This window comes from Gallus gallus, chromosome 3 (assembly GCF_016699485.2).
Source record: "Gallus gallus isolate bGalGal1 chromosome 3, bGalGal1.mat.broiler.GRCg7b, whole genome shotgun sequence".
NCBI classification, from domain to species: domain Eukaryota; kingdom Metazoa; phylum Chordata; class Aves; order Galliformes; family Phasianidae; genus Gallus; species Gallus gallus.
In genome coordinates this window covers 31,074,065-31,102,027 of record NC_052534.1, presented here as the reverse complement: position 1 = coordinate 31,102,027, position 27,963 = coordinate 31,074,065, and the positions used below count along the sequence as shown (strand labels likewise).

Sequence of the window (27,963 nt, the reverse complement as noted above, 5' to 3'; positions counted from 1 at the left end):
ACTGTACAGCAGGTATACCTTGGATTTTGTTTTATAAATAACCGTTTACAACCCAGGATCCTTAGTCAGATAGGAATGACCGTGAGGTTGCACAGTGCAGAGCAGAGAGAGACAACCTTTCCCCTCGCCTGGTGGCAGTGCTGGCCCTGCTGCACCCCAGAGTGCAGTTGGCCCTTTGGGCTGGCAGGGCACAATGCTCACTTCAGGTCTAACAAACATTTAGCAGAGGAAAACTTCCCTTTAAGTGAAAAAACACAATCATTTGACGAAATATCAATAATGGAGAAAATTGGAGGAAAGTTAAGCTTTCTCACAGAAGTAACTTTTTTTTTTTTTTTTTAAGTTAAAATAAGCATTGTTCAAGCGTTTGGCCAAACAACCCCTTAAGGTTTATTTTAGCAGCTGCCTGTAATGGGCCACTGAAGAATAAGTTCAGAAACCTGGGTACTGTGTCAGGAATGCCTTGCTTGCTTCCTGCAGTGGAGGATTTGGCTCAAGACCAAACAAAATATGGGTTTGGACTTCTGTGGATGAGATAGGACTGATTTGGAGCAGTCAACAGATTTATTGATCATAATTTCTGAAACGGCACTTAAAATTTTGTGTAGTGTAGAACACTAATTACATTTGCCTTGTACTTTCAGGTCCTCACCACAGTGAGAATGATATGGAATCATGGTATATGGTATCAATCATGAAATATGATATTCCAATACCTTTGAGTATTTACTACCGTAATGCTAACTAGAAATCATGAAACGATTTTTTCAGGGCTGGTTGGTTAGGAGAGGAAGGATCAGTTGACGTTAAAGTTTCTGGTACATGCATTCATACTGCTTTTGTTATACTTCGTTTGCTGTTGCCTCTTTTATTTCCCATTGTAGTTTTGCTTGGAGAGAATTTGTTTTAGATTGTTTCTTTCTGCTTCCTTTCCTGTGAAAACACTGGGGAAAAAGATAGATTACAATATGACAGAAATTTGTGAGACATTTCAAACAAACAAGCATATTTTTTTAATGTTTTAGGAGGTCTTCAAAGGGAAAGAGTAAAACCACTGGGGCTCTTTCTTCAGTCTACAAATACCTATATACAAACTTATTTTTCAGAGAAGCTGGATCATATTTGTAGTGTTAGTAAAGTTAGCAAGGAATTTTCCCTGCTGTCTCCCTTTTCAAAGTAAATGTATAACAGAAGTTATTGTTTGAAACCATTCTGGAAAGAATTCATGCTATCTATATATATTATTAAGGAATATCAAATTATATTGGCTACATAATTCTTCTTGAGTTTTTCTAAAAATTGGTCATTGGAACTGGCATCAAGTTCTTGGCATCAAGGCAGGGCATTCAACGGTATAACTTCCTGTATCTTTAGCAAAGCTTTTTATCTAGTCACTGTACATCTATCACATCAAAAGCTTGCTGTTATTCTCGAGTCATGGCAAAATTGAACTTATTAATAATCTTGAGATTCCTAGCAAATTCAGTTAATTTAACATAGGGATGCTGTTATAATGCAAATGTTGAAGTGCCTGGAGCATGAGGAGAGGCTGAGAGAATGGTTTTGCTCAACTTTAAGATAGTAAAAGCTAAGGAGAGGACTTAGTGCTGTCTATAACTATCCAATTGTGAGCTGTGGAGAAGGCTGAGCAAGACTTCTCAGTATGAAGTTCTTTAGATTTCTTTAATTGTGAGTAGCTACTTCAATTTGTGCAATTTAATCCATACTTTTCTTCATTGTGCACCTTTTGGATACCTGTGCACAGACTGTTGCAGCAGGAGAAAATTGATTTGATTGACTTATTTTTTATTGAAACTTAATAAATGTGTTTCTTACAGCCTTGGTTTTAGCAAATAAATAATGCAACAATATATTTCACTTTTGGAACAGGAGATAGAATTTGTGCTTGAGAATGCTGTTAAAAACTTGACTTTTTTCACTGTCTTTCAGAATGTTTAAACGACTATTTTCTCTACAGTGTTTGCTCTCTCAACCGAAGTTCTGGGCCATTCAAACTTCAGCCTTACTTCTTCGGACCAAGCTTGAGAAAGGAAGCACTCGTAGAATGGAACGAGCAATGAAGCAGACACAGGTAAGTGTTCTGCCTTGAAATGACCTGGATGTCTTGAGTTATGAATATGGGTTTTTTGTGTATAGAATGGAGACAGACAAGAGTTAGCAGCTTCCTCTCTGAACTGCAGGGAGCCAAAGTTTCTAATTATGTCTCGATTAGGTGCATTTCTGTCAGTCCTCAGACAAACTCATGTATGCATAAACCAGTGAATGGTTATTTTCTGTCCAAAATACTGAAGTTTTGGAAGACTGAAATTAAAATCCATTTTCTTACCTGTAGTTTCTGAGTCATTTGATATCTGAGGAGCTTTTCCATATGAAAATTCATGAATGTAAAGCTGCTACTGCTATTTAAAAATATTTTTCACTGAAACAAATCTGTAAAAAAACAAAAACAAAAAAAAACCCACACAAAACTGAAGCTTGCAAATGATCACTAGTGTTGAAAACAGGAAAATACATTTGTGAATAAAACTGCACTTATTTATTGTTTTGATGTGGTACTCAGTGACTAGTATTTGCATTGCAAGTTTGAGGTAGTGATTAAATAATCTTGCTCCAAATGTAGATCAAATAAAAATAGTAATTTTTATACTATTATATACATATAATACATATATACATATGTATACTATATATACATAGTAATGTAGTTTTCAAATAAAAATAGCAACAATAAAAATCCATCTGAAATTTATCAACTAATGGGATTTATTTAAGACAAAAATTTTTCAAAGGAAAACTGTATAGCCTTTATAAAAGATTTTTTTCTTCATATGACGGAATTTTATTAGCCATCTGTCATCTTCATCCTGTTTAGTCTTGTTGTCGCATGAACAGCAGGCATTACTGTGTGTCTGTCAGGCAACAATCCTGCTGACTAAAGCGGCCAGGAATGCACAAAATTAATGATTGTGGTGCTCCACAATTTAATCGTGAGAAGCTGATGTTTCATTTCAAATCATTATTAGTGCATGAATATTAGAAGAAGTGCAGCTTGGATGTGTTGCTGCATTTTTCTTCTGCTGAGGGGAGGTCATAGAGTTGCTGTAGTGGAATTTCCTAGGGTCAGTAGGAGATGTCAAGGAAGTCAGGATTCCAAGTCTGGGAGAAGATGTAGCATTTGGTGGCATTTGGGAAATGATCCCAGGATTCTCAATGCCCTAATCCGTAAAGCAGTTGGAGCGCTTCCAACATTTTTGTCTAGCTTGATAAACCTGAGTCCTGGAAGCTGTTATGCTGTACAGTTTGACATTCTCATGATGGAAATCTCATGAAGGGCTTATCACTTCAAGTACATTTATCTGTATTCATTGCTGTTGTAACCACCATAATGCAGAAACTTGGTTAGCATGTGCTGTGGCACACTGGGAGGCAGTCTCACTATAAACACTGAGTATATGATTTAAAATATCATATTTAATTTTAATGTTTTCAATTTCTTTCACTGAGTTTTCTAGATATTTGAAATATCATGACATATTTGTGTTGATTTGATACCATATCAAGCTGTTTAGCTCAATATCCAAAAATAGTTAAAGTTGTATAAGGATTGATCTGTGCTAAATTAATCAAATAACTTGAATAACTTTCCATTTAAGGTTTTCATTCTTGAGTTCTGTAAGATCAGATTTTTTTTTAATATCATAGTTTCTAACAGTTCAAAGAATTTTTAGGGAATCGGAAAATATAGGCTTAATGCTTGATGAACTTTCCATTGAATTCTCTCACTGAATGAATTCTCCATTCATAATGCAAATTTTTTTGAGACATCATTTTAATAAATAGGTGTAAGTAGTGCCTGAGGAGCTTGCTAGTTCTGCATCTATTTATCAGTGCGATATGTGTTTTAAAACCATGGGAATTTCATGTAAATTGTTACTTTTTAGTTTCATGTGTATTAGTTTAGATTGGTGTAAAAAAAAAAAAAGTGATGCTGAAAACTGTGCACGAGAGAAAGGGCAACTTGGACCATTAAGACAAGAGGTGTATACACACATGGTTTGATTTCATAGAATCATAGAAATCATTTGGGTTGGAAGGTACCTTTAAGATCATGTAGTTGCAACCTCCTGCTACAGTCAGGGATGCCTCCCACTAGGCCAGGCTGCTCACAGCCACATCCAGCCTGGCCTTGAGAACACCTCCAGGGAGGGGGCATCCACAACCTCTTCGGGCAACCCATTCCAGTGTCTCACCACGCTCACAGTAAAGAATTTCTTCCTAATATCTAGTCTAAATCTAAATCTACCCTCTTCCAGTTTAAAGCCATTTCCCCTTGGCGTGTTGCTACTTGACCTTATAAAGTCTCTCCCCAGCTTTCCTGTAGCTCCCCTTCAGGTATTGTCAGGCTGCTATAAGGTCATGTCCCACCCTGCCCCCCCCTCCCCAGAGCCTTCTCTTCTACAGGCTGAAGAGCCCCAGCTTTCTCAACCTGTCCTCACAGGGGAGGTGCTCCAGCCCTCTGGTCATCTTCATGGCGCTCCTCTGGACCTGCTCCAACAGCTCCATGTTCTTCTTGTGCTGGGGGCTCCAGAACTGGACACAGAACTCCAAGCAGGTTCTCACAAGAGTGGAGTAGAAGGGCAGACTCCCTCAACCTGCTGGTCACGCTTTCTCTTGACGCAGCCCAGGATACAGTTGGCCTTCTGGGCTGCAAGAACTCATTGCTGTCTCACACTGAGTCTTTCATCAACCAACACCCCCAGTTTCTTCTCCTCAGGGCTGCTCTCAAGCCATTCTTTGCATACCTGTACTTGGGATTGCCTTGACCCAGGTGCGGGACCTTGCACTTGGACATGTTGAACTTCATGAGGTTAGCATTTCCCCCCATTCTTTGAAGTATCTATCTTTTGAAGTAATTATTAGTTGTTTCAAGACAGATTCAATAAGAAGTGGTAAACAGAGTCCTCTAAGTAACTTTGGAGTTGTCAAAGTGTGTGTAGACCATTATATTCTCTGTCTATTGATTCTGGGACTGTCCTCTTGGCCTTTTCTACCATAATTCTCCTTTCCTTCTCCATTTTCATCCCTCCCTACTCCTTCCATCCCCTCCTTATATCTGCTTCAGCTTTTGTTTGTGCTGCATTTATGCATCCTTCTAATGAATTAATATCTTTATGTGTATATCGCTGGTAAGACATACGCAGCTTCTCAGTCATAAAGCAAGCCAGGCATCATTCATTAATGTGCTAAATAATTTTTTTTTTGCTATGTGTTTCATGGGCCTGGCTATGGTTGTCGAAGTTATTTTAATTACTTCAAAATAATTGCATCTGTTTTTGAAAGGAGAGTATATTGGTTGAGTGTGGCTGCTGTTCACCAAGTATTCAATATATCCCTACTTTGTTAAAAAGGTGTTATCAAATGATTTGTAAACACCTATTCTAACTGGAAATTTTCAAAGAGAATTGGAATGATTGTTTTGAAAATCTTTCAGATTCCACTGAAAATCTGAATTTCAGATAATATGGACTTTGGATCTACCACAGATTTTCAGATTATCATTCTGAGTACTTTGGAAAGTACATCAGCTAGTAGCTAACTGGAAATGAGGAGGAGAGATTTTTTTTTTCTTAATATTTTCTGAATGCTGCTGGTCATCTCATTCCAATTTTTTGCCTAAATGAGGCTTGGGCCCATGAAAATAAGGTTAGAAGTTTTTGAAGTCAGTGCTTTTTTTCAACCATTTTTCTAAGAAAAGGAAACAATGTTCAAGAGCTAAACAGAGTGCTTTTACGTTTCACTAGAATATTTAATCACAACCAATATGGTGTATATTGAAGTTTGGATCAAGGATGCTGCCAAGTAAAATGTGTCTGGATACAGCTTGATTTTTATTTAAATTAAAAATAATAATAAATAGATGGTTGGTTTTTTTTTTCTTTTCTCCCCATATGGGTAAAGATGGGGGAAGGTTAAGTAGTAAGATGAAAAGAGAGGAAAGAAGAGTACGGAGAGAAAACACGAGGGAAAAACTGTTAGGTTTTGTTAAATAGCTCTTCACATAAGTAGGACTCTGCCATTTCTGCATCATCTGCATCAGTATCGGGATCTTCAGCTACCTTTTGTTGTAAGGAAGTAACTCAAACTATTAATAATGGAAAATGGGTTGGAATAAGCTGCTAAAACCACAAATTACTGCTGAAAGTGCAGCCAGAGCTCAAGTAACAGAATGAGGGAGAAAATGGGAATTTTGAGTGGTCTAGGAGCTATGAAAAAAAGAGAAAAGGGAAGGATGATTTTAAAAGAAATAAAGAAGCTTAGAGCATGTAAAGGAAAGTATCCCATTGTAGTGTCTTGTTATTTGAAACAAGAGCACTCTTCCATCTCAATGAATTTTAAAACATTTTTAAGAATGAAGCAAAATGAATTAAAGTGCTGTGCTGCATGCAGAGGGTGGTGGATGCGCAAGTGAGTGCGTTGTTACTCAGGCAGTAGAAGAGGTTAAACTGCTGTGTGTCTGGTATACCAGTAGCCTACTAAAGCCTATCCCACAGTGACTTGTTACAGCTGCTTCCTGCTGCTTAATCTGTGTGGTTACACAGGCTACCTAGATGCCTGGAGCTTTTGTCAGCTTGTTACATGCCCCTTTTCTGATTGTATTTTCTACTGTGGCTGCACCTGGCGATAACATGCCTGTGAGCCAGTGGCTTGGTTTTCCCAACATGCAATACGATGTCGGTGATATTTCATCTGGTTCTCTTGCTTTTCTTGGCAGCATAGGAATTTGCCTGTTAGTGGGAGAGAAATGTCTTGAAAAGGGTGTTTTTAATAAGACTTCAGGAGAGCAGGGAGCAGACTAGCAATATTATAGGCCAATCATTTTGCCTAAGATTGAAAGGTCACATGAGAGCTTGTTTTATATCCTTAGTCATACACAGATGTATGTGGTTGGGAATTCCATGTCAACTGCTCTGTAATTTTCACTTAAATAGTACTTCAGAGTGTCATTTTCTCCAGCAACTAATGTTTTTCTGTATGTATCAAAAGGGGAAATCATGACTTTTTTGGTTTAAATTGTTCTTACCCAGAAGCATGTTGTAGTTGGTGTTCAATTCACTCAAATCTGAAAAGACTTTATAATACATTTATAGAAAGGAAGGCCAGCATAGATCTAGTACTGGCATTTTGTGCTTTGTGAGGTGTAACCTGGCTGAATGGAAGAACTTTGCTGTTTTCATTACTTTCACGCTGATGGTCTTGAAATAGTTATGCAAGAAAGTTGTGTGATTTATCATAGAAATATATTCTCTTTACTTTCAAAACAAAATTGTCCCTTCCTTGCCAACTTGCTCCCTGTGCTTTGCTTATTTGGCTGTTGTTTGACATTGAATCAATTCAGCATTTTAAGGGAAAAGTTCAAAAAAGAGAGGGGAGTAGTCTTCCTCCCACTAGGTAGGTAATCTAGAGAGATTTGAGGCTCAGATTTTTCCCATCTCTGTATCTTTCTATTCAAACATCTCAAAACCAAGTTTGGAGCAGTGTAGAGAGACTTCTAAGTGTGACTGAGGGAATGACAACACTTTTCTGTTCAGTTTAACTATTCCCACTATACTAAGAGTTCCTCTTCTTCAACCTCTGTCTTGTACTCTATTACATAAGATTTTAATGATTTCTTTTAGTTGTCTTTTGATTGGGAGAGGGGAGGAAAAAGGAGAAAAATGAATGATAAACGTAGCCAGTAAATTTGTTTTATGGAAAGTTGAAATTTATACAGAAAGTTCGTGGAATTTGAGAAATACACTGGTGTACTGAGAGAAATTTAGCTCACTCTCTTCAGGAGAATAATAATAAGTGGAAGAGACACCTTCTCTTCTATCCTGTAGAGATCCCACACGGATATCCCAATAGTTCTCAGCTCTTTTGAATTGTATTTATTAACAGAACACATTTCAAAAAGTTTTTAGAAAGAGGAGAAAAGCCAGGTGCCTTGTTAAACCTTTCCTTAATGAGCTCCAGACAAGATCAGAAAGTCTCCAGAACCCTATAAATAAATGTTATTATTTCAGAAGGCAATTGCAAGGGAAACTGACCTCTTGGTGATAGTTAGGATTTCAATTTCAAATCACACATTTTCAAAACGTGTTTTATTTTGCTTAAGCAGATGACAAATTTGACAGATTGAAGATGTTACATGGCACAAGTGGTTCTGGGGATACACTGAGCACATTAACTCGCTTCAGAATAATTAGCGTAGTGATGCTTGACACCCTCTGTTTTTCTTCCACTGTGCAATTATGGTTTCTGCTGGAAAAACAACAACAACAACCATCAAAAATCATATCCAGTCTGCCAAGAGTTATTCAGGAATAACTGAAGTTTTTGTTTTTGTAGCACTGGCATAAAAGAGAATATTAAATAGTATAATTTTCCAGGTACTGATTTCTGGCTATAAATTTTCTACTATACTGTTGTATTTGCCAGTTTGGATCAGTGGTATTCACTAGTGTGGGGAAAAGAATGTAACCATTCTTTCTGTGCTAAAGTTTCTTCATATTTTCCTCAGTTATTACTTTGAAAAACAAGTCTTTTTTGCTCATTTAAGAGTTACGTTCAATCTTAAACTGTTCCACTGTTGTTGTACATTTTCTAAAAAGATGCCAAAAATTGTAAGCGTCCCATTTTTTGAAAAGTTTCCCACTGAATTGTAGCTCTGAAAGTGTTTACCTTTTTCCCTTTACAGTCTCTTCACATATTGTCCTGACAACTGAAATGATGGCATTAGGAGTAATAATGTTAGGTAGGACAGTCCTGGAGCTATATTGAAGAGAAAAACTGTGCTTTTTTTGTTGTCCAAATGGTGACAGCAAATTGCAAAGAAAAATACCAATATTGACAGATTCTAGGACATAGCATTCACATTTTTCTGCCTAAGCTTTTGCTCATCCTCTGGATGAGCACCAACAGGTCTGTGTGTCTCCTGAACTGAGGACTCCACATCTGGACTCAGTGTACCAGGTGAGGCTTCACCATCACAGAGTAAAGGGGCAGGATCACCTCCCGTTGCCTGCTGGCTATGCTTCTTTTGGTGCAGCCCCGGATATGGTTGGCTTTTTGCGCTGCAAGGGCATGTTGCTGGCTCATATCCAACCTCGTGCCACCAGTACTCCCAAGTCTTTTTTGGCATGGCTGCACTCAATCCTTTCATCCCCCATCTTGTACTGGTAGTGAGAGTTGCCTCGACCTAGGTGCAAGATCTTGCATTTGGATTTGTTGAACCTCATCAGGTTTACCTGGACCTGCTGCTCAAGCCTGTCTAGGTCCCTCTGGATGGCTTGACTAACTCCCTGAATAGCTGGAAGTAAGCTTTCCTAAAACTTAACATCCTAATTTTACTCTTTGCCTGTCTCATATCCCTCTGAAGCATGGACTCAACCATAGTATGGTCACTGCAGCCCAGGCAGTTTCTAATCCTGATGTCACCAATCAGTTCATTTGCATTGGTGAGCAACAGGTCCACAACTGCATCCCCCCTGGTGGGGCCTTCTATTATTTGACTCAGGAAGTTATCCTCAGTACATTCCAGGAGCCTCTTGGATCGCCTACAACTCACCGTGCTACTTTGCTAGCTGATATCTGGGTGGTTGAAGTCACCCAGCAGGATGAGTGCTTGTGATTGCAACGTTTCCTGTAGCTTAAATCCATTCTTCACAAATAAGCTTACAAGTCTAGTCACTTCCAGAGATTTTAGGGGAAGTCCTGCTTAGAATTTGTAATATGTCATAAAAATGAATAACATAAGTGGCAGGTGAAAAATCTCTTTTAAGAAGCCACACTTGTCTGATAAGGACAGTGAAATAACTATGAAATTGTAGAAGTCACAAGTAAATGCTGTACACACAAAAATACTAGTAGTAGTGTTCTGAAGCATTTGTGTCCTCTCTAAATGAATTTGTCTGGAGTCTTAACTCATTGATGGACTTTAAGACTGAAAGCTGTACCCTAAGCATTGGCAGTCAGTAACTTTAGGCTCAATATTTGTCCACACCAATAAGCTTGTATTTTGATAGTGAGTGATGTTATTGTGGTATTGAATGCCTCATTTATTTCACTGTACTTCCTTAGGTGGTATTATTTGACTACAACGGAACGTCCCAAATGACAATTGCATAGGCAGTGCTCTAAATTGCTTAGTATACTACTTCAGTGAAAAGGAAATAATACATCAGACGTTCATGAATCCAGTTATCTTCTAGTCGTGACCTCAACCTCTTTTGTATTAATTTTGATAACCAAATGCTTTAGGTTTCATTTGGGATTGTTGGACTCATTTCCTCTTGTCTGCTTTTCCTCCCCACCCTATTATGAAGAAACTGAAGTGTTTGGGTTTTTTTAGTAGACTGATACTGACAACTTCAGTTACTGTTTTGTTTCTTAGGTGTTTGTTACTGCTTTCAGAGTGGAATACACGTTTGCAGGGATTTCTGTCCTGATAGAGTTAAAAAAAACATTCATAATAAGAATCTAATACATGAGTCATCTTAGGAAAAAATAGACATGCACAGTTCCAGCATCCTAATCAATGATTTCCTCCCCAGTGTATTTCTTTGCCGTACAACTGTAAATATCTTCCTGTATCTTAAAAATTCATTTGAATTAATGTGAAAAAAAAGTCTTATTGGTTGTCTATTAGTTCTGGACACTACTTTTGCATAGATTCCTTACAAGGGAAAACTTTACAAAGTACTTAGTGTTAAAATCTTTATGCATGCAGTATCTTTTGATGCAGTCACTACCTGTAAAACAACATTTGAAAATCCTGTAGTTGTGTCATAAGGTAGGGATAGAGGAAAATTAGTAAATCCAATTGATTTTTAGATCTTTTATTACAAAATATATTAATCTTGCATTTATAATCAGTAATTGTTAAACCAGCAGCACATGTTTGATATTGAAGTTTAAAGACGCATGATCTGGAGAAATTCATTGGGAAAGTATCTGCAGTGAAAGTACATTGAAGTAGAACAGGCTTCAGCATCTGTAGACACATGCAGGTATATAAGTCTGTTTTCTTTTGCAGCTCAACACCTAATTCTTTCAGTTAGAAAATCCTTGGGAGCTGATAGGTGTTTTTCCTGTTTGGCCTATAACACGGCATTAAGAAAGGAGCAAGTTGTAAATGCAAGTTCATCGTCTTTCTAGTTATAAGTCATATGATGTTGTGTAATTGATAGTATAATATTCACTTGTTTGCTAAGTGCATTTCCATTGTGATCTGAAAGAGTCTAAAGGTATTTACTTTTTTATTTAGAATGTGAGAAATACCATTCATCATTCTCTAAATTTTTAAACAATGGGAATTTTATGCTAAATGATGTTTTAAACATGTCTACAATGAATCCTCCTTGCTTAAAAGAAAAAATAGAAAAAGTCTATGCATAATTGAAGGGCAGTCTGATTCTTTCTGTTGGTGAAAATCATCTTTTCAAGAAAAAGAAAAAAAGTCACAAATGGAAGAAAAAAAGAGAGATTTGAATCAAAATGGTTTGAATGAAACAACACTGAGGTGTAACCATTTAAATTGCATAAATTTTTGTCACTTCCCGCTGGCTTCAATATGCTTCATCTTCAAGGGGAGGTGTCTTAAAATATGAAATTACTTGTTAAAATGTCATTTAAAAGCATTCTTCTTAAATTTTAGTAGTTCTCAACAATAATAAAAATACACACAGAGCAGATATAGAACACCCTGATGATGGTAGGTTTGCAAATCTAATTCAGTAGTGGTCAGTTTTCTCCAGGTAAGATTAAATCAGTTAAATACGAGGGCTGCTCCAAAAGCAATGCCTCCTAATTATTATGTTTGACCCACGATGTCAGAGGCAGATGGTGGTAGTATGGCAGAGATTGAACCTTCCCACCAATATTTCATTGCATCTTGTTGCCTTGTGACAGATGTCAGCAGAGGGGAAGTCTGACACATTGGCATCTAGCATGGAAGTACATATGAAGCAAAGGGGTGGAATTGAATGCATTCATGCAGGAAAAAATAGCACCCACTGTCCTTGGCGCTTGCTGAATGTTTCTGGAGATCAAACTGGATGTGAGCGCTGGGGGGGGGGGGGGTTCATTTCAACAGTGGGACAGTGATATGAAAGACAAGTGGCGTTCTGGACAGCCATGCAGATGTTTACAAGTGTGGCATGAAGGCTCTTGTTCATTGCTGGCAAAAATGCAGAGCTAATGGTTGTGACTGTGTTGAAAAGTACTGTTATGCAGCTGAGAACTCGCTTTATCTAATAGTGTTGTTGTGTTCTTCGTAGCTGTTGTAGTTTCCATGGAATGAAATAGGAGGCATTACTTTTGGAGCGATGTATATAAGGCATTTCTCCTTGCCCTGCTAAAACTTTCTCTGAGGAATGTACCTCAGTCTTCCCCTGCTAAGCTTGCCAGGTGAATGAGGTTTTTTTTTGCTGTGATTAGAAGTCCTTAAGAGTGTAGGCTACTGTTTGATAACTTTGTTCTTCAAGATCATAAAGATTAATTCAGTCTTATAATATTCATTTATACACGTTAAGACCTTTTATTGAAATGAAGCTAAGACCTACAAAAACAGTCGCAGGGGAATAAGAACAATAAGAGTGAGACAAATGTTTGTTTGTTTTTTTGAAACCAATCCAGCATTGTTCTGAAAATGTCTTCCATTAGAAGGTATTTTGCTGCAGCTTTAACTGTTTCAGGAAATGAGAGACAAGAGGCTCTTTTTATTTCTGGGTGGATTTAAGGTGGAAAAAGTATGGAAATGGTGGTGCTACAATACTTTAAAAATGGATTAGGTAATAAGTCGAAGCCAGCTTTGTGAATTGGAATAATCGAGGGTCTTGTCCTCCCTGAAGAATAATAGAGACGAAACAGTCTGTCAGTAAGGCTTTTTTCTCCTGCTGCAAAAAAGAATGTTTTACTTTATCAGTTCATCAGAGCACGCAAGCTGTGATTTCAATAGAAACCAATGCATTTATTGTCAGAGGAGATTTTTCAGTAGGAAATCTGAGAAAGGCTAAAAATAATTACTCTCAAATTGTAAAGCAGGGGTCAGAAAGTAGTTGTATGGCCAAGCAGGGGTAGGATCTTAGAACATTATATTGGAAGCATTTTGCTTTTATTATGTAGGTCAACACCACAGATAATCACACAGAATGTTCTAGACAGTTTGGCTCTTAACCACCAGTTAAGAGTAAGATCTTAGCAGATCCGTTTCTGCAGCAAAACTGCTGTGTAAATCTCAGAGATCGGTGATCATTGATCCAGAGTACTGATTTGACAGTAAGTGGGGGAAGCTGACTTGTAAGAAAAGTAATTGAACTGGTGACAGATCTTTGTGAGATACGTTTAGAAATAATGAAGAAATTTAATGCTTTTGGGGAACTATAAAAGCAGAAAATAGAAAAAGAATTTACTATTATGTAATTAATGAGGTAAAATGATAACTTGTTGGTTATGTTATTTACAAAAATGAGAAGTAATTTTAAAAAAATGAAAATAATCGTGCTTTTAAATTAGTTTGTAACTGTATTTCTCTAGTGGAGAGAGATGAGTGCTTTCTCAGGTAGTTATTTCTACCAAAAACTAATTTCCAGCATATCGGGGGTTTTGCTCTCTGGTATGCTACATGAAAGGTTGGATATAAAAATAATAACAATAATATGATTATGTCACTGTATGTGATTTGTATATGTTTCAAGATAGGAAATTTGGGGTTATGGTATGTAAAGGATCAGTTGAATACAATAATATTGTATCTCCAGTAATAACTTTGCAATAGTGTGGGCTGGATGTAATTTCTGACTGAAGAACTGTTTGCCCACCTCACTCTGTGCATGTTCTGTTCCAGTTATAGCTGTGAATAGAGGGATATATTTGGTTTTGAATTTTCCAAACTGATTTAGGTCCCACTGATTCAAATAATTATTTGGATTGGTATATGGAGATTTCTATGATGATATGATATTGGCTCATTTCCACATTTCCATTTGCTTTTGCAGCTTCCCAATTTCTTCATGGTAGTGCTTTGTAACGATCTGATCATTGTCAATTAGAACACTGTGTACTTGTGATAAGATTTGGATGTTTTGACACATGTGCAGCTGTTTTTGTAAGAGATATGACTTACCATGCCTGAACTAGATTTTAAATGGTATAAATAATATTGTTTGTGACTATTATGTGAGTTGCTGTGCTGTACCTGCTGATTTTTCCAGATGCAGATCTGTACAGACGTTGAAGTTGCCCAGAAATAGAAATGTAGTAAATGATTCCACCACAGAACTCTATCTGTCCTTTATCCCATCTTTTTCTGTGTAAAATGTGTGCAAATAAAGGTCGTGATTAATGTTGCAAATTCAGACATTGAGAAGTTAGAAAATGCCAAACTATTTAAGGAGCCCTCAACTTGTTTGTTGCCAGGATAATTCCTGTCGCCTGAAGTCTGTCTTCCTTCTCCTAATTCCACACTAAAGGTGCAAGCTGAGGGCTAGATGAACTGCCATTGGCCCAGCAGCCTCCTGCTCATAGGTTTTTCATTGAATTGTTTTAATTGGAAGGATCCTTAAAGGTCTAGTCCAGCTTCTCTGCAGTGAGTGAACCTCTGGATGAACATCTACAGCTAGATCAGGTTGCACAGAGCCGTGTCCAGCCTGACCTTGAATGTCTTCAGGGACAGAGCACCCACCATTTGCCCAGAAGGTAGGCAGTAGCAACCTGCTGGAGAAGTCCCTTTTGTCCTCCAGTCCTCTCCCTCTGGCCCTGCCTAGAGTATCTCATGTAAAAGAGGGCAGCTGAAAGCAAAGTGCATTAGTTCCTCAGGCAGCAGTACACTAGTTCCTCCTGAAGATCATCAACACAAATTCTCCCATGTGAGATTGGTACCATTAGAACTGACAGATGATTACCCTTAATTAAGCAATTGAAAGCCACTAACAGACTGAAGAGTGCTGACTGATTATCATTTTGTTTCTGCAGCCCTTGGTTCTATTAGGCAAGGTTTTCAGCATCTCGAGCCCAAGTTTAGTTCTTGTTGCTGCTCTGTGAAGCCGCAGCAGCACAAGTGTTGGTGTCCTGTTTCAGTCAGTCCCTCAACCTGTTTGGTGCAAGTGACCAGCACGGACCATAGAGCTTTGTCCAGATGAAAGAAAATTTTGCTTTGATTTGGTTTCTTAATTGATTACATACCAAACAGACTGTACGCAATCCTGCTTTATGATTCTGGGAAGAACTATATTTTTGTGGGAAGCTTGATGTGCTTCTGTTTGAAAGCGTCATACAGTCAGGCATGGAATATTTAATGCATTCAGAGTGTTTCCATTTTTGCTTGAAATGGAATTGATTTCAAGCCAACAGTTGCTGAGGATGCTTATTTTTCTCTTTGTTGAGTAGATCAATCATTAACATAGAATGATAGGGGTTTTGTTTGTTTTTCCCTGATGTATAGAGAGCTTTCCAGGAATATATGAAGAACTGGATTTGGACGTCTTTCAAGAAAACGTATATATTGAAAACAGACTTCTTTGTGATTGCATTTCTTTGGGATAGCTAAAGTTTAAACACTTTGCCCATGTGTCATATTTCTAATGTACTTACCATCATATACTCTACGGTTGCTGGGTCAGGCTCAACTACTGGAAGAATGTGTTTTTCCTGCCAAGTAATTTTTCAACAGAAACTACTGAGTATCATCAGTCAAAGTTTCATTGTATAGGGAAACTTTTCTGAGGAAGATGATTTTTTTTTTTCGTGAGAAGGGAAGGTAGTGAGTTTTCTGAGGTGTTATGTGAAATGTTCTATAAAATTTGTCACAGAAGAGACTGAACATCAGTTTCTTGTCATACTCCTGTCTCCCTCCCTCACTAAAGAGCTAAAGATGTTGTTGAGATTTGCAACTGAATGAGAACAGATGAAAAACGTTTCAGCAAGAAAGCACTTTACAGTTAAAAAAAAAAAATAGGTTACAGATATCAAGATAAGACACACACACTATATATATATATATATATATATATATATATATATATATATATATATATATGTTTTTGGTACAGATATCTAAGGATATGTAAGTAATTATGCCTGTATAGACTGAGTAAAAAAAAACTATATGGAATAAATTCATAGACAATGAATTTTTTGTGTGTGTTTTTTTCTGCAAGATTTCTACTTGTATAACAGAATACAATCTTTACCTTAGGTAGAAGGAAGCTGAAAATGTTTACATGTTTGGAATTGATAACGTTGTCATATGAAGTTTCCCTCTGGAAGTCTTTGCTTTATTTAAAGTATTTGTTGTTTACGTTCTCCAGAGATTACCATGTAATTTTGAAGTTCTAACTAAAACTTTTGTGTCATACATAAATGCTTATTTTGAAGCGTTTTATTTTATGATTAAGATTAAATGAGGCTTCTGCTACCTTCAGACTAATAACTTCTTATTTTTTGTATTGCTTGTGCATATACTGTTGTGCAACTTACGGTAACTGAAAAGCAAATGTGTGGTATATGTTAGGTAAACTCAAGTCTTCCAGCAAGAGAAAAAGTACAGGATGTTTCCAGTAGGTTATTCTTCTTGAACAGGGTGTTCCATTTGGAAGACGGAGTAGGTTTAAATGGCTTATAAAGAGGCATGTATGTTTTTGAGTATCATACATAAACAATGAAATACTGCGTATAAACATTATTAAGTTGAAGGGTTCTGCTTGGCTGTCCTATGTTTGTGGCTTTCCTATGGAAGAACTACATCTGCATCTGTTAAAGAATATACCTATTCTGCATTACAAACCGCGAACATTTGGCATCGTTTATTTTGTGTAGCAATTTATTTTAATACCTGACACAGTGGGGAAAAGAATCATAGTGCAACTATAAATGTTATGTGGCTTCAAGTCAGTCAGACCCCTCTTACTTGCTGCAGGCAAGGTTTTTCTTTTCTGAAAACTGGACACAAGCTTTACTTTAAAAGTTTATTTGCTCATGCTTTTAAAAGGAGTAACAACAGAAGAGTCAAATGCATCAAATTTAAAACATTTTAGGAAAAAAAAAAAACTGGGCATAGCCTGTCTCAGAGAGAGGATTGCATTATTCTCAGGTTAACTTCAGGCAATTTAAAGTTAGCTTTAAGAAATTTTAAAGCAGCTGTCAGACAGTATCATTGTTACAGAGAAGTGTGATGGGTCGTCCTCCTGTCAGTTTAAATGCATGTGCTGTGTGAGGTTTATGAGATCAGTCCTGTTGACCAATAGTTTCATTGAAGGAATGGCTGAAAGGATGACATAGTGAAGTCATTATAGCTACCACGTTGTAATGATTCTAAGATATTTGAAAAAAATAGGAAAAAGAATATGGTAAGGTTCTTGCCTATTTAAGAATTTATCTTCTGTAGAATTCTCTCAGAATGTACTCATTCTTCTGCAAATTTTGGATGTGAAAGCTCCAGTGAGTATTCCTGTTCGAAGATCTTGTCATCTCTGCGCAATTAAGAATGTCTTTCAAGTTTCCAGGAGTCATAACTCAATTTATAAGTGTTCCCTGTAATACATTTGCCTGAAGTTTGTAATGTCATAATTCCGTTGAGAAAATTAGATAAATAGGGGGAGGAGTTCTTTCCTGATGTTGAAATACATCCTTGCTTAATAGCTTTTCCTTTGTGTTTGGTTGCGTTAGTTCTTGACTGTTCAATGATTTTCATCATTTAACAGAAATATATCATTCAAAAATGTGTGAACTTCTTGAAAGTACTGCTTGTTATTTCCTCAGTCATTTTAGCTTGTAAGCAAGAAAATCTTGTCTAAATGTCAAAGTGCTGTTCTGAATAATGGTTATATGCAATAGTAAGTAAAAATGTACTGCTCTTATGACTTTTTATCTAGTGATAAAATTGGCAATCAAAAGTAATAATTATTTGGTCATTGTCTTCTTCTCAAGGTTTGTCTAAGCTCAACTGTTTGAATTTTTTTTCCACATTATATTCATTTTTATCAACAAGAAATTATTCTCTTCCATTAAACAAAACTACATTGCATGGTTAAATCTGTTTTTATTGCTTCATAGTTTCTGCGTTACTTCACTAAATGACCATTGGATTTCAGAATTCTGGTTATGTCTCAGTTTGTCCCAGTGGTCTTGGCTAAAAGAGCTCTTTGCTTGGCATAGAGCTGTTGTATCAAGGCTGCTGTCTGGACTGTAAACCTGCTTTGTTGCTTTTGTAGAGTAAGTTTACAAAAAGAATGCAATTCAATGAAATTACCTATCCATAAGTTACTAAAGTACCGATTCCAAGTTTTTTTAATGTGTTATTTAATTCACAGGACAGAAAATATGAAAAACACTTATAATTCCTATATTTACTTCTTTGGACTTGTCGCCCGCTTTCTAATGCCTATTGGCTTACTGAATTTTAGATTATTTGAAATATTTTCTTGAGGGGGGAGTACAGTTTTCACTGGTAATCCTGTATTTGTGTATTAGTGCGTACGCTGAGGTAGAATGAAGTTATGATTGTTGCTGTTGTAATGAATCCCAAAATAACCTGGACTATAGCTCTTCGCTGTGCAGCACTTTCCAAGCTTCATTATCTGGAAACGTAGTATTTCAGAGAACACTTTTAAAAATAGTAAAGATGCTTACAATTTTGAAGCTTCAAAAATTGTTTATGTTCTGTGGTGGAAAAGTATTTGAATATCATTCTCCCCTAAAGTATGGATGCATTTAAAATTAGGTATTGAGTTGTATTAACGTTTGAATTAATTTATTGATGAATCTTTGAAAGTTCATAAGGGCTTGTTGTTGCATAAGCTTAAAAAAAAATGCCCACTTTTTTTACATACTAAGTAGTAAAACCCATTTCTCTGTGTGGCAGAGTGCTGTGGTAATGAACTAAAGGAGATTCTTTTTAATGGCCTCAGCCACTCCTCATATGTCTTGCCATCTGGACACTTCATTATCTTTGTAGTCCTCCTCTGGATGCTCTCAAGTAGTTTAATGTCCCTCTTAACATCGTGGTGCCAAAATCTGCACATAGTACTTGAGGGTAAGGCTGCACCAGCAGCCTTCCATCACTTGGCGGCAATGCTGGCCTGCTCCACCCCAGGGTACAGTGGGCTGTTTTGGCTACCAGGGCGCACTGCTGACTCAGATTCAACTTGCTGTCAACCAGAACCTCCCGTTCCACATTGCTACTCTTCAGCTTCTTGTCTCCTGGTCTGTGCATAGGTCCAGGCTTGCCTTGTCCCAGATGTAGAATCCAGCACTTGATCTCGTTAAACTTAAATTGGTTGATGATTGCTCAGCCCTCTAATTTGTCAAGATCTTTCAAGTGATTAGGCTGAGACTTAGTAAACAGATTAAAACCTCTTGTCTTGATCATTTTGAAGTCACGTGGCCACATCTGACACAGGCTACCAATGATGCTTCTTTCTGAATCTCTTACCAAAGGTATGAAAATGGGATAAGCTAGATGACTGGAGCTGTCTTGTCCTGCTTTCATGTGGCTATGGTGTACTCTTTTCTAGTGACATAAAATCCCATCAAAAGCATCTATGTTTTTGTTGTCTCCAGGCTGGATTAGTATATCTTTCTGTACCATGTTTTTTGGCTTAAGAACTCTATCTGTGGCAGCTGAAGCCTTGGTAAAAATGTATGTCACATGGTATGGGATCTGTTGAGCTTAAGGTTTTTAGATGCTGCACGTAGAAGAATTCATACATCATTTAGAGTTACGAATTTTAGATGGTTTCTGCTTTAGTTCTGTTTAGAAACTTTTAGGGCAGGAATTTGATGCTTTCGTCAAACTAAGACACTAAGCCTTATGTCTTTTTTTACTACGTTGCAAAGATTGTGCTTACACAGATAATGGATGAGAAAGAATTCTCACTTGACAGTGGTGTTTTGTTCATTTTTTAATATATAGTCCTGTGATGAAACATCAGCTGTTCAATAAAGTTAGGTTTCTTATTTTCTTGCAGTTATACAACTAATTTTTTTCTTCAAGCATATTTCAGAAGCTTAAAATACAGCAATTTTTGAATAACTGATTTGCTATGCTTCACCAAGAAGTACAACTATCAAAGCTTTTTTTTAAGCATATGAGTGGATGGATTTTAATAATAACATGGATTTTAATAACTTTTAAATTCTTAGCATTCATTCCTTTTTAAGGAATATACAGTATTCCTATATTCTGTATTCTATATTTTTAGGTTTTGTTGGCATTCTGAGCAGATTTACGTTACATGTTTCTGCTTAGAAAGAAGAAACAGCTACATTATCCAAATTGATTGCTTTGGAAAGCTGTTTTTCTTTGTATTTTTGCTGGAACAATGGAAATGGGGGACAAGTAGAAGCTCAAACAAGAACAAAACATTCTGATTTGAGTTAGAACATATTTTACCCTCCATCTCCTGTTCTCCTCAAAGAAGTTATTTTGCAGGTCGCATGATTTGCTGGCTTTGTTCAGACTTTGGATGATTATTGTTTTAAAAATTTTAAACTGTAATTTACTACTTTGATCTTATAATTAACTGAGAAATTTTTCAGTTTAATTTTCATTGCAGTAGTGCATAAGAAGACATGTTTGTAGAAAACTGTTGAATGTTTTTTATATAGTTCATAGTCAAGAAAATGTTGTAATGGAATCATTACTATAAAGGCTTTATTGAATCTGATTCCTTTTGGATTGCTCAGAACTGTGATTTTTATTAGTCTGTCCCATTCTTTACAAATACACTTTCCCCAGTTTTCTTGGGGTAGATATCTGTGTAATCTCTAGGAACAGGTAGGTCTCTGGAGATAACTCTGAGAGATGTTGTGAATAAGATAAATATTTAAAATAATCCTATTTAAAACTAGGAGCTTGGACATAGACTTGAAAGCCGAAATTGCTGTTGCCTGTTGTTATTTTTCTTACTAAGAGGGTGAAATCGCCTAATAAATCATGTTGCTATCAATAGCAGTTAGAAAATTCTTAGCGTTTTAAATCACATAACTGATTATTTTAATTTTTCACAACTATTATTTGAATTCCTTATATAAGCTGAATTCAGAAAGAGATTTGATTTAGAGATATCCAATCCTATTTTTCCTTTTGTTTGATAACCTTTGAGTCCATTTTCCAAGATGAGAAAATTCTGAGAATGTCCTCCTATTTTTGAGTTACATGCAAGATTTGAGTACGAGTCATACGAATGCAAGCAATTTAATATTCCCTTATTTGTATTTTTACATTAAATTTACTGTTCTTGTGATGGCTGGCTTTTGAAAGAGAGCTTTACACCTATCTTAAAATTTCGACCCAACTTTCTGGCTTTAGCTGGTTTTAACATTTTATTTTCTTTTGCTATTGAATTTTAGTTTAATTAACTTCATAGTGCATTTACAGAGCAAAAGTTCGTGCTGAAGTTACTGCACTTTTGCTATGCAAGATGTTATTCTCTTTCAAAGGGTTTCAGAAGAAAATATTTCTTCCTCATAAATCCAAAGCTCCACCAAAACAGAAAAGCCTAAATTATATTGCACTTTAAGTCACAATAATTTATTCTGTATTAGAACTGTGTTCCCAAAAGCATGGCTCAGTATGTTTTCCTTTCTCTTTTAATAAGAAATTTCATGTTTAAAGCACGCCAGTGCAATGTTTGACAGGAAAATAGAGCCAAATAATTGAAATGCATTAGGCAAGGTCACTAACATGTGGCACAATTTTACTGTGCAACGATGAGGTTGAAATTGTAAGTTTTATTCTTATTCCTGTTATATGTACTTTAGATCTCCTCAGGGCTTTGAATTTATCTTTTTTGTGTTGATTGAATTTAAGTAAATACTAAATGAGAATGTGCTTATTATTTACAGGCACTTGCAGACCAATTTGAGGATGTAAATACTTCAGTATCTGAACGCATGAAGATTTTCTACTGTTGTCAGGTGCCTCCACATTGGGCCATACAGGTGTGCAGTAACCTCATTTGAAGCTTTACTTTAAAGTCTGTGGTTCTTGCGTTTTTGATACTGCATGACTCAAAATCAAGAATAGGATACTATGATTTTGCATTGAAATATCATAGAAATATGACATAACCTAACACTTCTGGAAACAAATCAAGTTCTACTATATTTTGCTTTCATATCTCTTATTCTGTCAGGCATGGAAGTAATTGCTTGTAGTGTGTTTCATCTTTTTCATTTTTATTTCCTTAAAATACGGACAAATCTTCAAGCTTCCAGCATTTCTCAAGTAAAAATAATTTTCCACTGCGTTACTATTTGTTACTCTTAGATCGCTATTACTTGCATCTTTGTTTGCCTTGTAATGATCATTAACTTTGAGTTGTTTTCAGGAAGCAGACTGTGGTCAAAGCAGCCAAATAAGAGTCAAAAGTGCTGACAAGGTCTTTATTTTCTTGACATGCCCATTTATACTAGTGTTGAAAGGACATTTTTTTCCAAAACTAAAATGTTTATCTTGAAGGTAAACTCCTTTCTAGAATTGAATTCTCCACACCAGTCTTATTTGGTGATGCATATATTTTCTTACGTTTGTTCTTAAATTCGTCATCAGAAATCTCCAAAGGTGTGCATGTTTTATTTTTAATGATGTTTTACTGCTTTCACTTTGACTTCTAATCTAAACACATCTTGTTCTTACCAATCATGTTTTCTTCTAGTATTTTCGAATTATTCCACGCAATCTTTCAACAAGCACTTGTAATAAAACTAGCAAATGTGGTTCTCATTTCCAGTTGTCAAAGTGGCACCTTTCAATCCAAGCCAATTTTCCAAACCAAAGATAGAAATATTAAAATAGGGGCTCAGAATGGAAGATGGCTGTTGTCTTCTAGTTATGGAGAGATATTGTCTATATAAATTTTACCAGATCTTATTCTTTGTAAATTTAATAAAAATTAAATCTTGCTTAATTTCAGACAGTGGAAAATGTAGCATTTTTCAAAGTAAATAGCATCAAGTGAACAAATGATCACCTTGTTACAAATTTTCACAGTTTATGCATTTATTTGAAAAAACTGTAGCCAACTTAATATTTTTTTTTTTTACAAGTAACCTATTTACATATGGATTATTCCTCAGATTTGCAGCAACTGGAGCCAATTATATAAAGAGAAGTCCTTGACATCTATGCAGAATTTAAGGGAATCTTCAGGATCACCAAAAATGCTGCAGAGGTTCACTGTGCAGGATCTCATAGCATAATTAGGTGTCCTTATATACAACACTCCCATTTGTTTTTGCAAACCAAATAGTATATTTCTCACACAGTGTAAATAAGTCATTCTTTCTTCAAAGATGAAAAGCTATATGCAAACTTAATCTCTTCTTTAAAAAAAGATAAAAGATCAAAGGCAACTTTGAAAGTTGTGAAAACATACCTAGTTTATTTTTCAGTTGAAGGAATTGCTCATTTATTTTCATAACCACACTGAAATAATAGCTGGATTTGAAATAACAAAGAGGCTGGCTTATCAGTGACGAAAACTCAACTAAGGAATTGATCCTGAACTCAAATCCAATATTGATTTGACTGAAAACTAATATCTGTTTGCAGTGGCTGTTTGGAAAACTGATCTCTAGTAGTGTACCTAGCAAAGTTGTTTTAGAACTTTCCTCCGTCTGTATTTCCACAGGTACAGATTACTGTGGCAAGCATTGCTAGATGCAGATTTAATGCCTTCCTTTAGCCTTTTTCCCGCTCTCAGTGTTCACAGCGATCTGCTGCAGCTGCTCTCCAGCTGCACAGGCCATGTGCCTCACTTAAGGAGTGGAAGTTCTCCTCTCTCAATTCATCCTTCACATGTATGTTTCAATTTTTATATTACTGCAAACTAGTTCAAAGTAGTTGAGTTATTGGCATGAGCTGGAGTCAAATCAAAGCAATTATTTTTCTATTGTGGTTTTTTTTTTTTTGAGGTACATAAATTTTCTGAGGCTCCAGTGAGAGGTTTCAAGAGGGTCATTTCATATTCTCTCTGCTTCTTGTTGGTGTCAGAAATTCTTCTAACATCTTATAAAACTGTAAAGGGTACTGTGCACCTATTTTCAGTTTTGGCATTTCTTATTTTTCCAGCGTCAGCTTGCAAGCTTACTCTTTGAGCTTGGGTGCACCAGCTCTGCCTTACAGATATACGAGGAGCTGGAAATGTGGGAAGATGCAGTAATCTGCTATGAAAGAGCAGGACAGCATGGGAAGGTAAGAAAAACTGGTTTTCACAGCTGGTATCCTTAGTCTTGCAGTGAGATCTGAAATATGAAAGACTGACTTTACCTGTAAATTCATTGATGACGTGTGTTTCTATAGGGGTATTGTGAGGAAAGTCCATTTAGGACACAGGATGTGCAGATCTGTTATTATCTGTGAGTGCTAAAAAGGAAGATCTGAGAGAATGATTACATGAAATAGAAATGGATGAATAAGAAATAACTTAGGAGAGAAGACAGTTAAGTCTAACACATTAAAAGAATTGTCATGAAAGCTTCTGGTCTAGATTCAGAGAGAAGATTGAGAGTGATTTTTGAAAATAGTAAAGGAAAATTAAATTAACAACTACAGATATGCAGCAATGTGGGTATTGAAAGAAAGCTATAGGATTCAATCACAATGGACTTTGGAGGCTATACCTGGATGGAATCTCAGACATGACATAAATTAAACAGCTTTATCTTACATTTTTTAACTCTGTGTTAATATTTTCCTGAACTTCTCTGTCATTTATTTAAAACTGCTTCAGCTACATGCAGTCAGTTCCTGGCAAAGACAGCTTTAAAGCCTTCATCTGACTCAATGTATAGATGACGGAATTGTTTAAAAATGCAAACTGTAGCAGCCTTCCAATTATTGAATGTTTTACTATTGTTGGAGCTGTGGTAGGAGGAGTAGTGATTCCTGGAAACAATGCCTATTTTTATGGAAATTTAGCTATATTCTCTTTCTGGTACGATCTCTTGGGCAGAGGGACTGTAATTAAAAGGAAGTTAAGATATGAAGCGTTGCTTTCAGAATTTGTATAGCTTTCAGAAACATTCACCTTCAGAACCAAAGTATCTATTATCTTGTTTCTTTTCCTTTCTATTCTCTTCCTCTGTTTCACATATTGTATTATTAAATGTATAAATGTATGTATGCCTTTATAAAGATGTGTGCTTACACTAATTAAGCTTACTAGACAGAGAGCTATAACTTAACAACAGAATTTTTCAAATTCACTTTTTTTTCAATTATCATTCACCAGTGCCAAATGTCATTCGTTATCAACTAACAGATATGTTTTGCTGTCAGCTCTGTGTCACATTATGCATGCCTTGGAGGCAGTATGCTAATATCACAATTTTTTCAGTACAGTGGAGAAGTAGAGGTCAATACTTTCCATTTCCTGGAAATGCGTTCTGTTCCAGTTACATTCACAAACCGCCCTTAGGGAGTTATGGAAATGGCACTCAGAGAATAGGACAGGATATCTGACACAGGAAACTGCTTAGAAATGCTTTCAGAATGAGGGTTTGTGCTGTGCTTTGAAAAAATGTTATGCAATTACCAAGAGTACTGATAGGAAGAAAGTCAGCTTCAGATTAAAAAAAAAAATGGAAATTTAGAAACAATACGTATGCATCAAGGGGAATAACTATTTGTGCTGCTTATCAGAAAGCTTTCATTGTGTGAACTGTTTGTATTTATCAAAAGCGTTATGTTTATAAACATCTTAATTTTTCTTTCAGAAATGTATGTGAATCTATTGAAGGAAGATATTCAGTAGATGCACATGTTATTAAAGAATTTAATATACACTTGCCTAAAAGAATAAGCTGTTAAATAGACATGTAGGCATGCAAAAAGACAAATGTTTTTCACTCACAACTGCTTGTATATAGAAAGCATTAAATACTGGAAAATCTAACAAAACAGCCAGAGATCAGCAATGTCAATAAGTCTGAGTACTTGGGCATTCAGTGTAGTGTGTTCCTTCCTTCTACTTTAGAATTTTGCACTGAAAGAAAAAAACCAAACAGGTAAAGCACATAGATAGGGTATACACAGCTCCGTGGGAAATATATAGTTCAGAGTTGGAACAAAATAGCAGTACAAACTTTGCAGGGAAAGATATCTCTAACATTTAGCAAACTTTTTTGTGGATCCTTTCTTGTTCTTAGATATGGCTCTATATTCACTTGTTTCATAATTAGTAAAATATATATATCATAACATGGGTCAAACAAAAGAGTGCCAAGCAGTGAGCAAAGCACGGCACAAAAGAAATGAAAAAGGTATTATAAGATCTGAATGTCATGTACATTGATGGCCACTGTAACCTTGTTCTACAGTTTCACTTGTATTCCTTTAACAGACCTACTTGAAAACAGACGCTACCCTCCATGTTTGTAGTGAAAACTGATGTTGAAAAATCTCTCTCTCTCTCTCCTCTGTTCTGAGAGGGAAGCAGAGATCTCAAAGGTATTACTTAAGTTGGACAAATTTATTTGGTCTAGGTGAGTTCTCTTCAGTATCACCTGAAATAAAGCACTAAATGTGTGCTGAAAGAAAAAGAAAAGATGAGCTTGAGATGCAAATTTTCAGTTCTTCCAGTAGAATTGAGGCCCTTCTCCCTTGCAGGAGCTTTAGAGGGCTGTAGCTGCTGCCACTTGGTAAAACCAAGAGAGCTGTTATTCTTTCAGCCCCACTTTCAGCCTTGTTTCCGTCATCTCATCAGAATAAACAGTGTAGTACGCAGCCTATTTTGAGACCAACATGCTCAGCAATCCCCCTTCCTTCCACAAAGCCATTTTTCTTGTCACAATGTGAGAAAGATTGCTAAAAACATTTGAGCAAGGAAATACACTAATAGTGCAATATTAGAAGCTTACTTCTAAATTCAGGAAATGCTTACCATTTGCAAAGGTAAGTAGTGCTATGCTGATTAGTACATAAGGATGGTTCAAGAACTTGACTGATTTTCATTATGGGTCATAGCAGTCATTGAAGGCAGGTAAGCATTCCCTCTATGTAGCTGCAAAACAGAGAAAGAGGAGTAAATGGCTTACTCAAGGTCATCCATAAAGTTACAGGTAAAGACAAAATTACAACTCAAGAGCCCTTTTTCCATTCATTTCTATGCTTGTCTGTTCTGTCTCTTCATGCTGCTTCTCTGGTAGCCTAGCAAAGACTGTGCAAGCAGAAAAGATGAAAGCATTTTAGGAAATACTTTGAACTTAGAATGAATTGTCAAATAACGGAACTAGTAGATCCTTATAATGAATGAGGCTTAATAGAGGCTCTTAGGAAACAGACAAAAAAAGAGAATGGGAACACATGAAGGGCATGGCATGTGGAAATTTAGGGTTGAGTAGCAAAATGTAGGATTAATCTTGAACTTGATTTCCAGGCATCTCTGTAGTGAGAAATACAAATATTTTGTTTAAATAAGAGCCCTCTTTACTGACGGTGAATTTTTATTTAAATATTTCCTATTTAATTTCTGTATATACTGAAGTAGTTCAGAAAGTAAGATAACATAACTCTTTCTCATCTGTAAATCCTCTGACTTTAGAACTGAGTTTTCATTTCCATGCGTTGCAGTGTAGACCATTCTGTGAGCAGCGGTGCTATTATAATTAAATCTCTTCCAGTTGGCAAGGCTATGCAGTTTCAGTTTTTGATTCTTTTTTAGTAATTGTTTTTTTTTTTTTAGGTAAAACATTCAATTATTAAGCACCTCAGTTGGTACTTTATCTGTTTAATGGGTAAAAATAAGTCTCTTGTGGCTACATTTCTTTCATGTATGTTGCATGTACTGAACGAAGAAGGTTTCTTGATCATGTCTTTATTGTTAAGACAAAGCTCGCTCTTTGCAAAAGCAGAGCTCTTATCAGAGATTAAAAGTACATTCTTTGAAATAGTTTACTATAAAG

The 27,963-nt window shown here is 36.2% G+C and overlaps 1 protein-coding gene and 1 long non-coding RNA gene across 2 annotated transcripts in view; one reads left to right on the top strand and one right to left on the bottom strand.

Annotated features, from left to right (window-relative positions):
- TTC27 (tetratricopeptide repeat domain 27) overlaps positions 1-27,963 on the top strand; it is a 101,959-nt gene that overhangs the window by 48,381 nt on the left and 25,615 nt on the right. Inside the window, exons 10-12 of the mRNA NM_001012567.2 lie at positions 1,979-2,092; positions 21,904-21,999; positions 24,131-24,253. Coding sequence (NP_001012585.2) covers positions 1,979-2,092; positions 21,904-21,999; positions 24,131-24,253 — 333 coding nt within the window. The remainder of the gene's footprint in view (positions 1-1,978; positions 2,093-21,903; positions 22,000-24,130; positions 24,254-27,963) is intronic.
- On the bottom strand, positions 716-27,062 carry LOC112532173. Its single transcript, XR_003074599.2, has 3 exons — positions 26,943-27,062; positions 2,348-2,451; positions 716-944 (listed from the first exon to the last, which is right to left on the bottom strand). It is a non-coding gene; the product is annotated as an uncharacterized LOC112532173 (long non-coding RNA).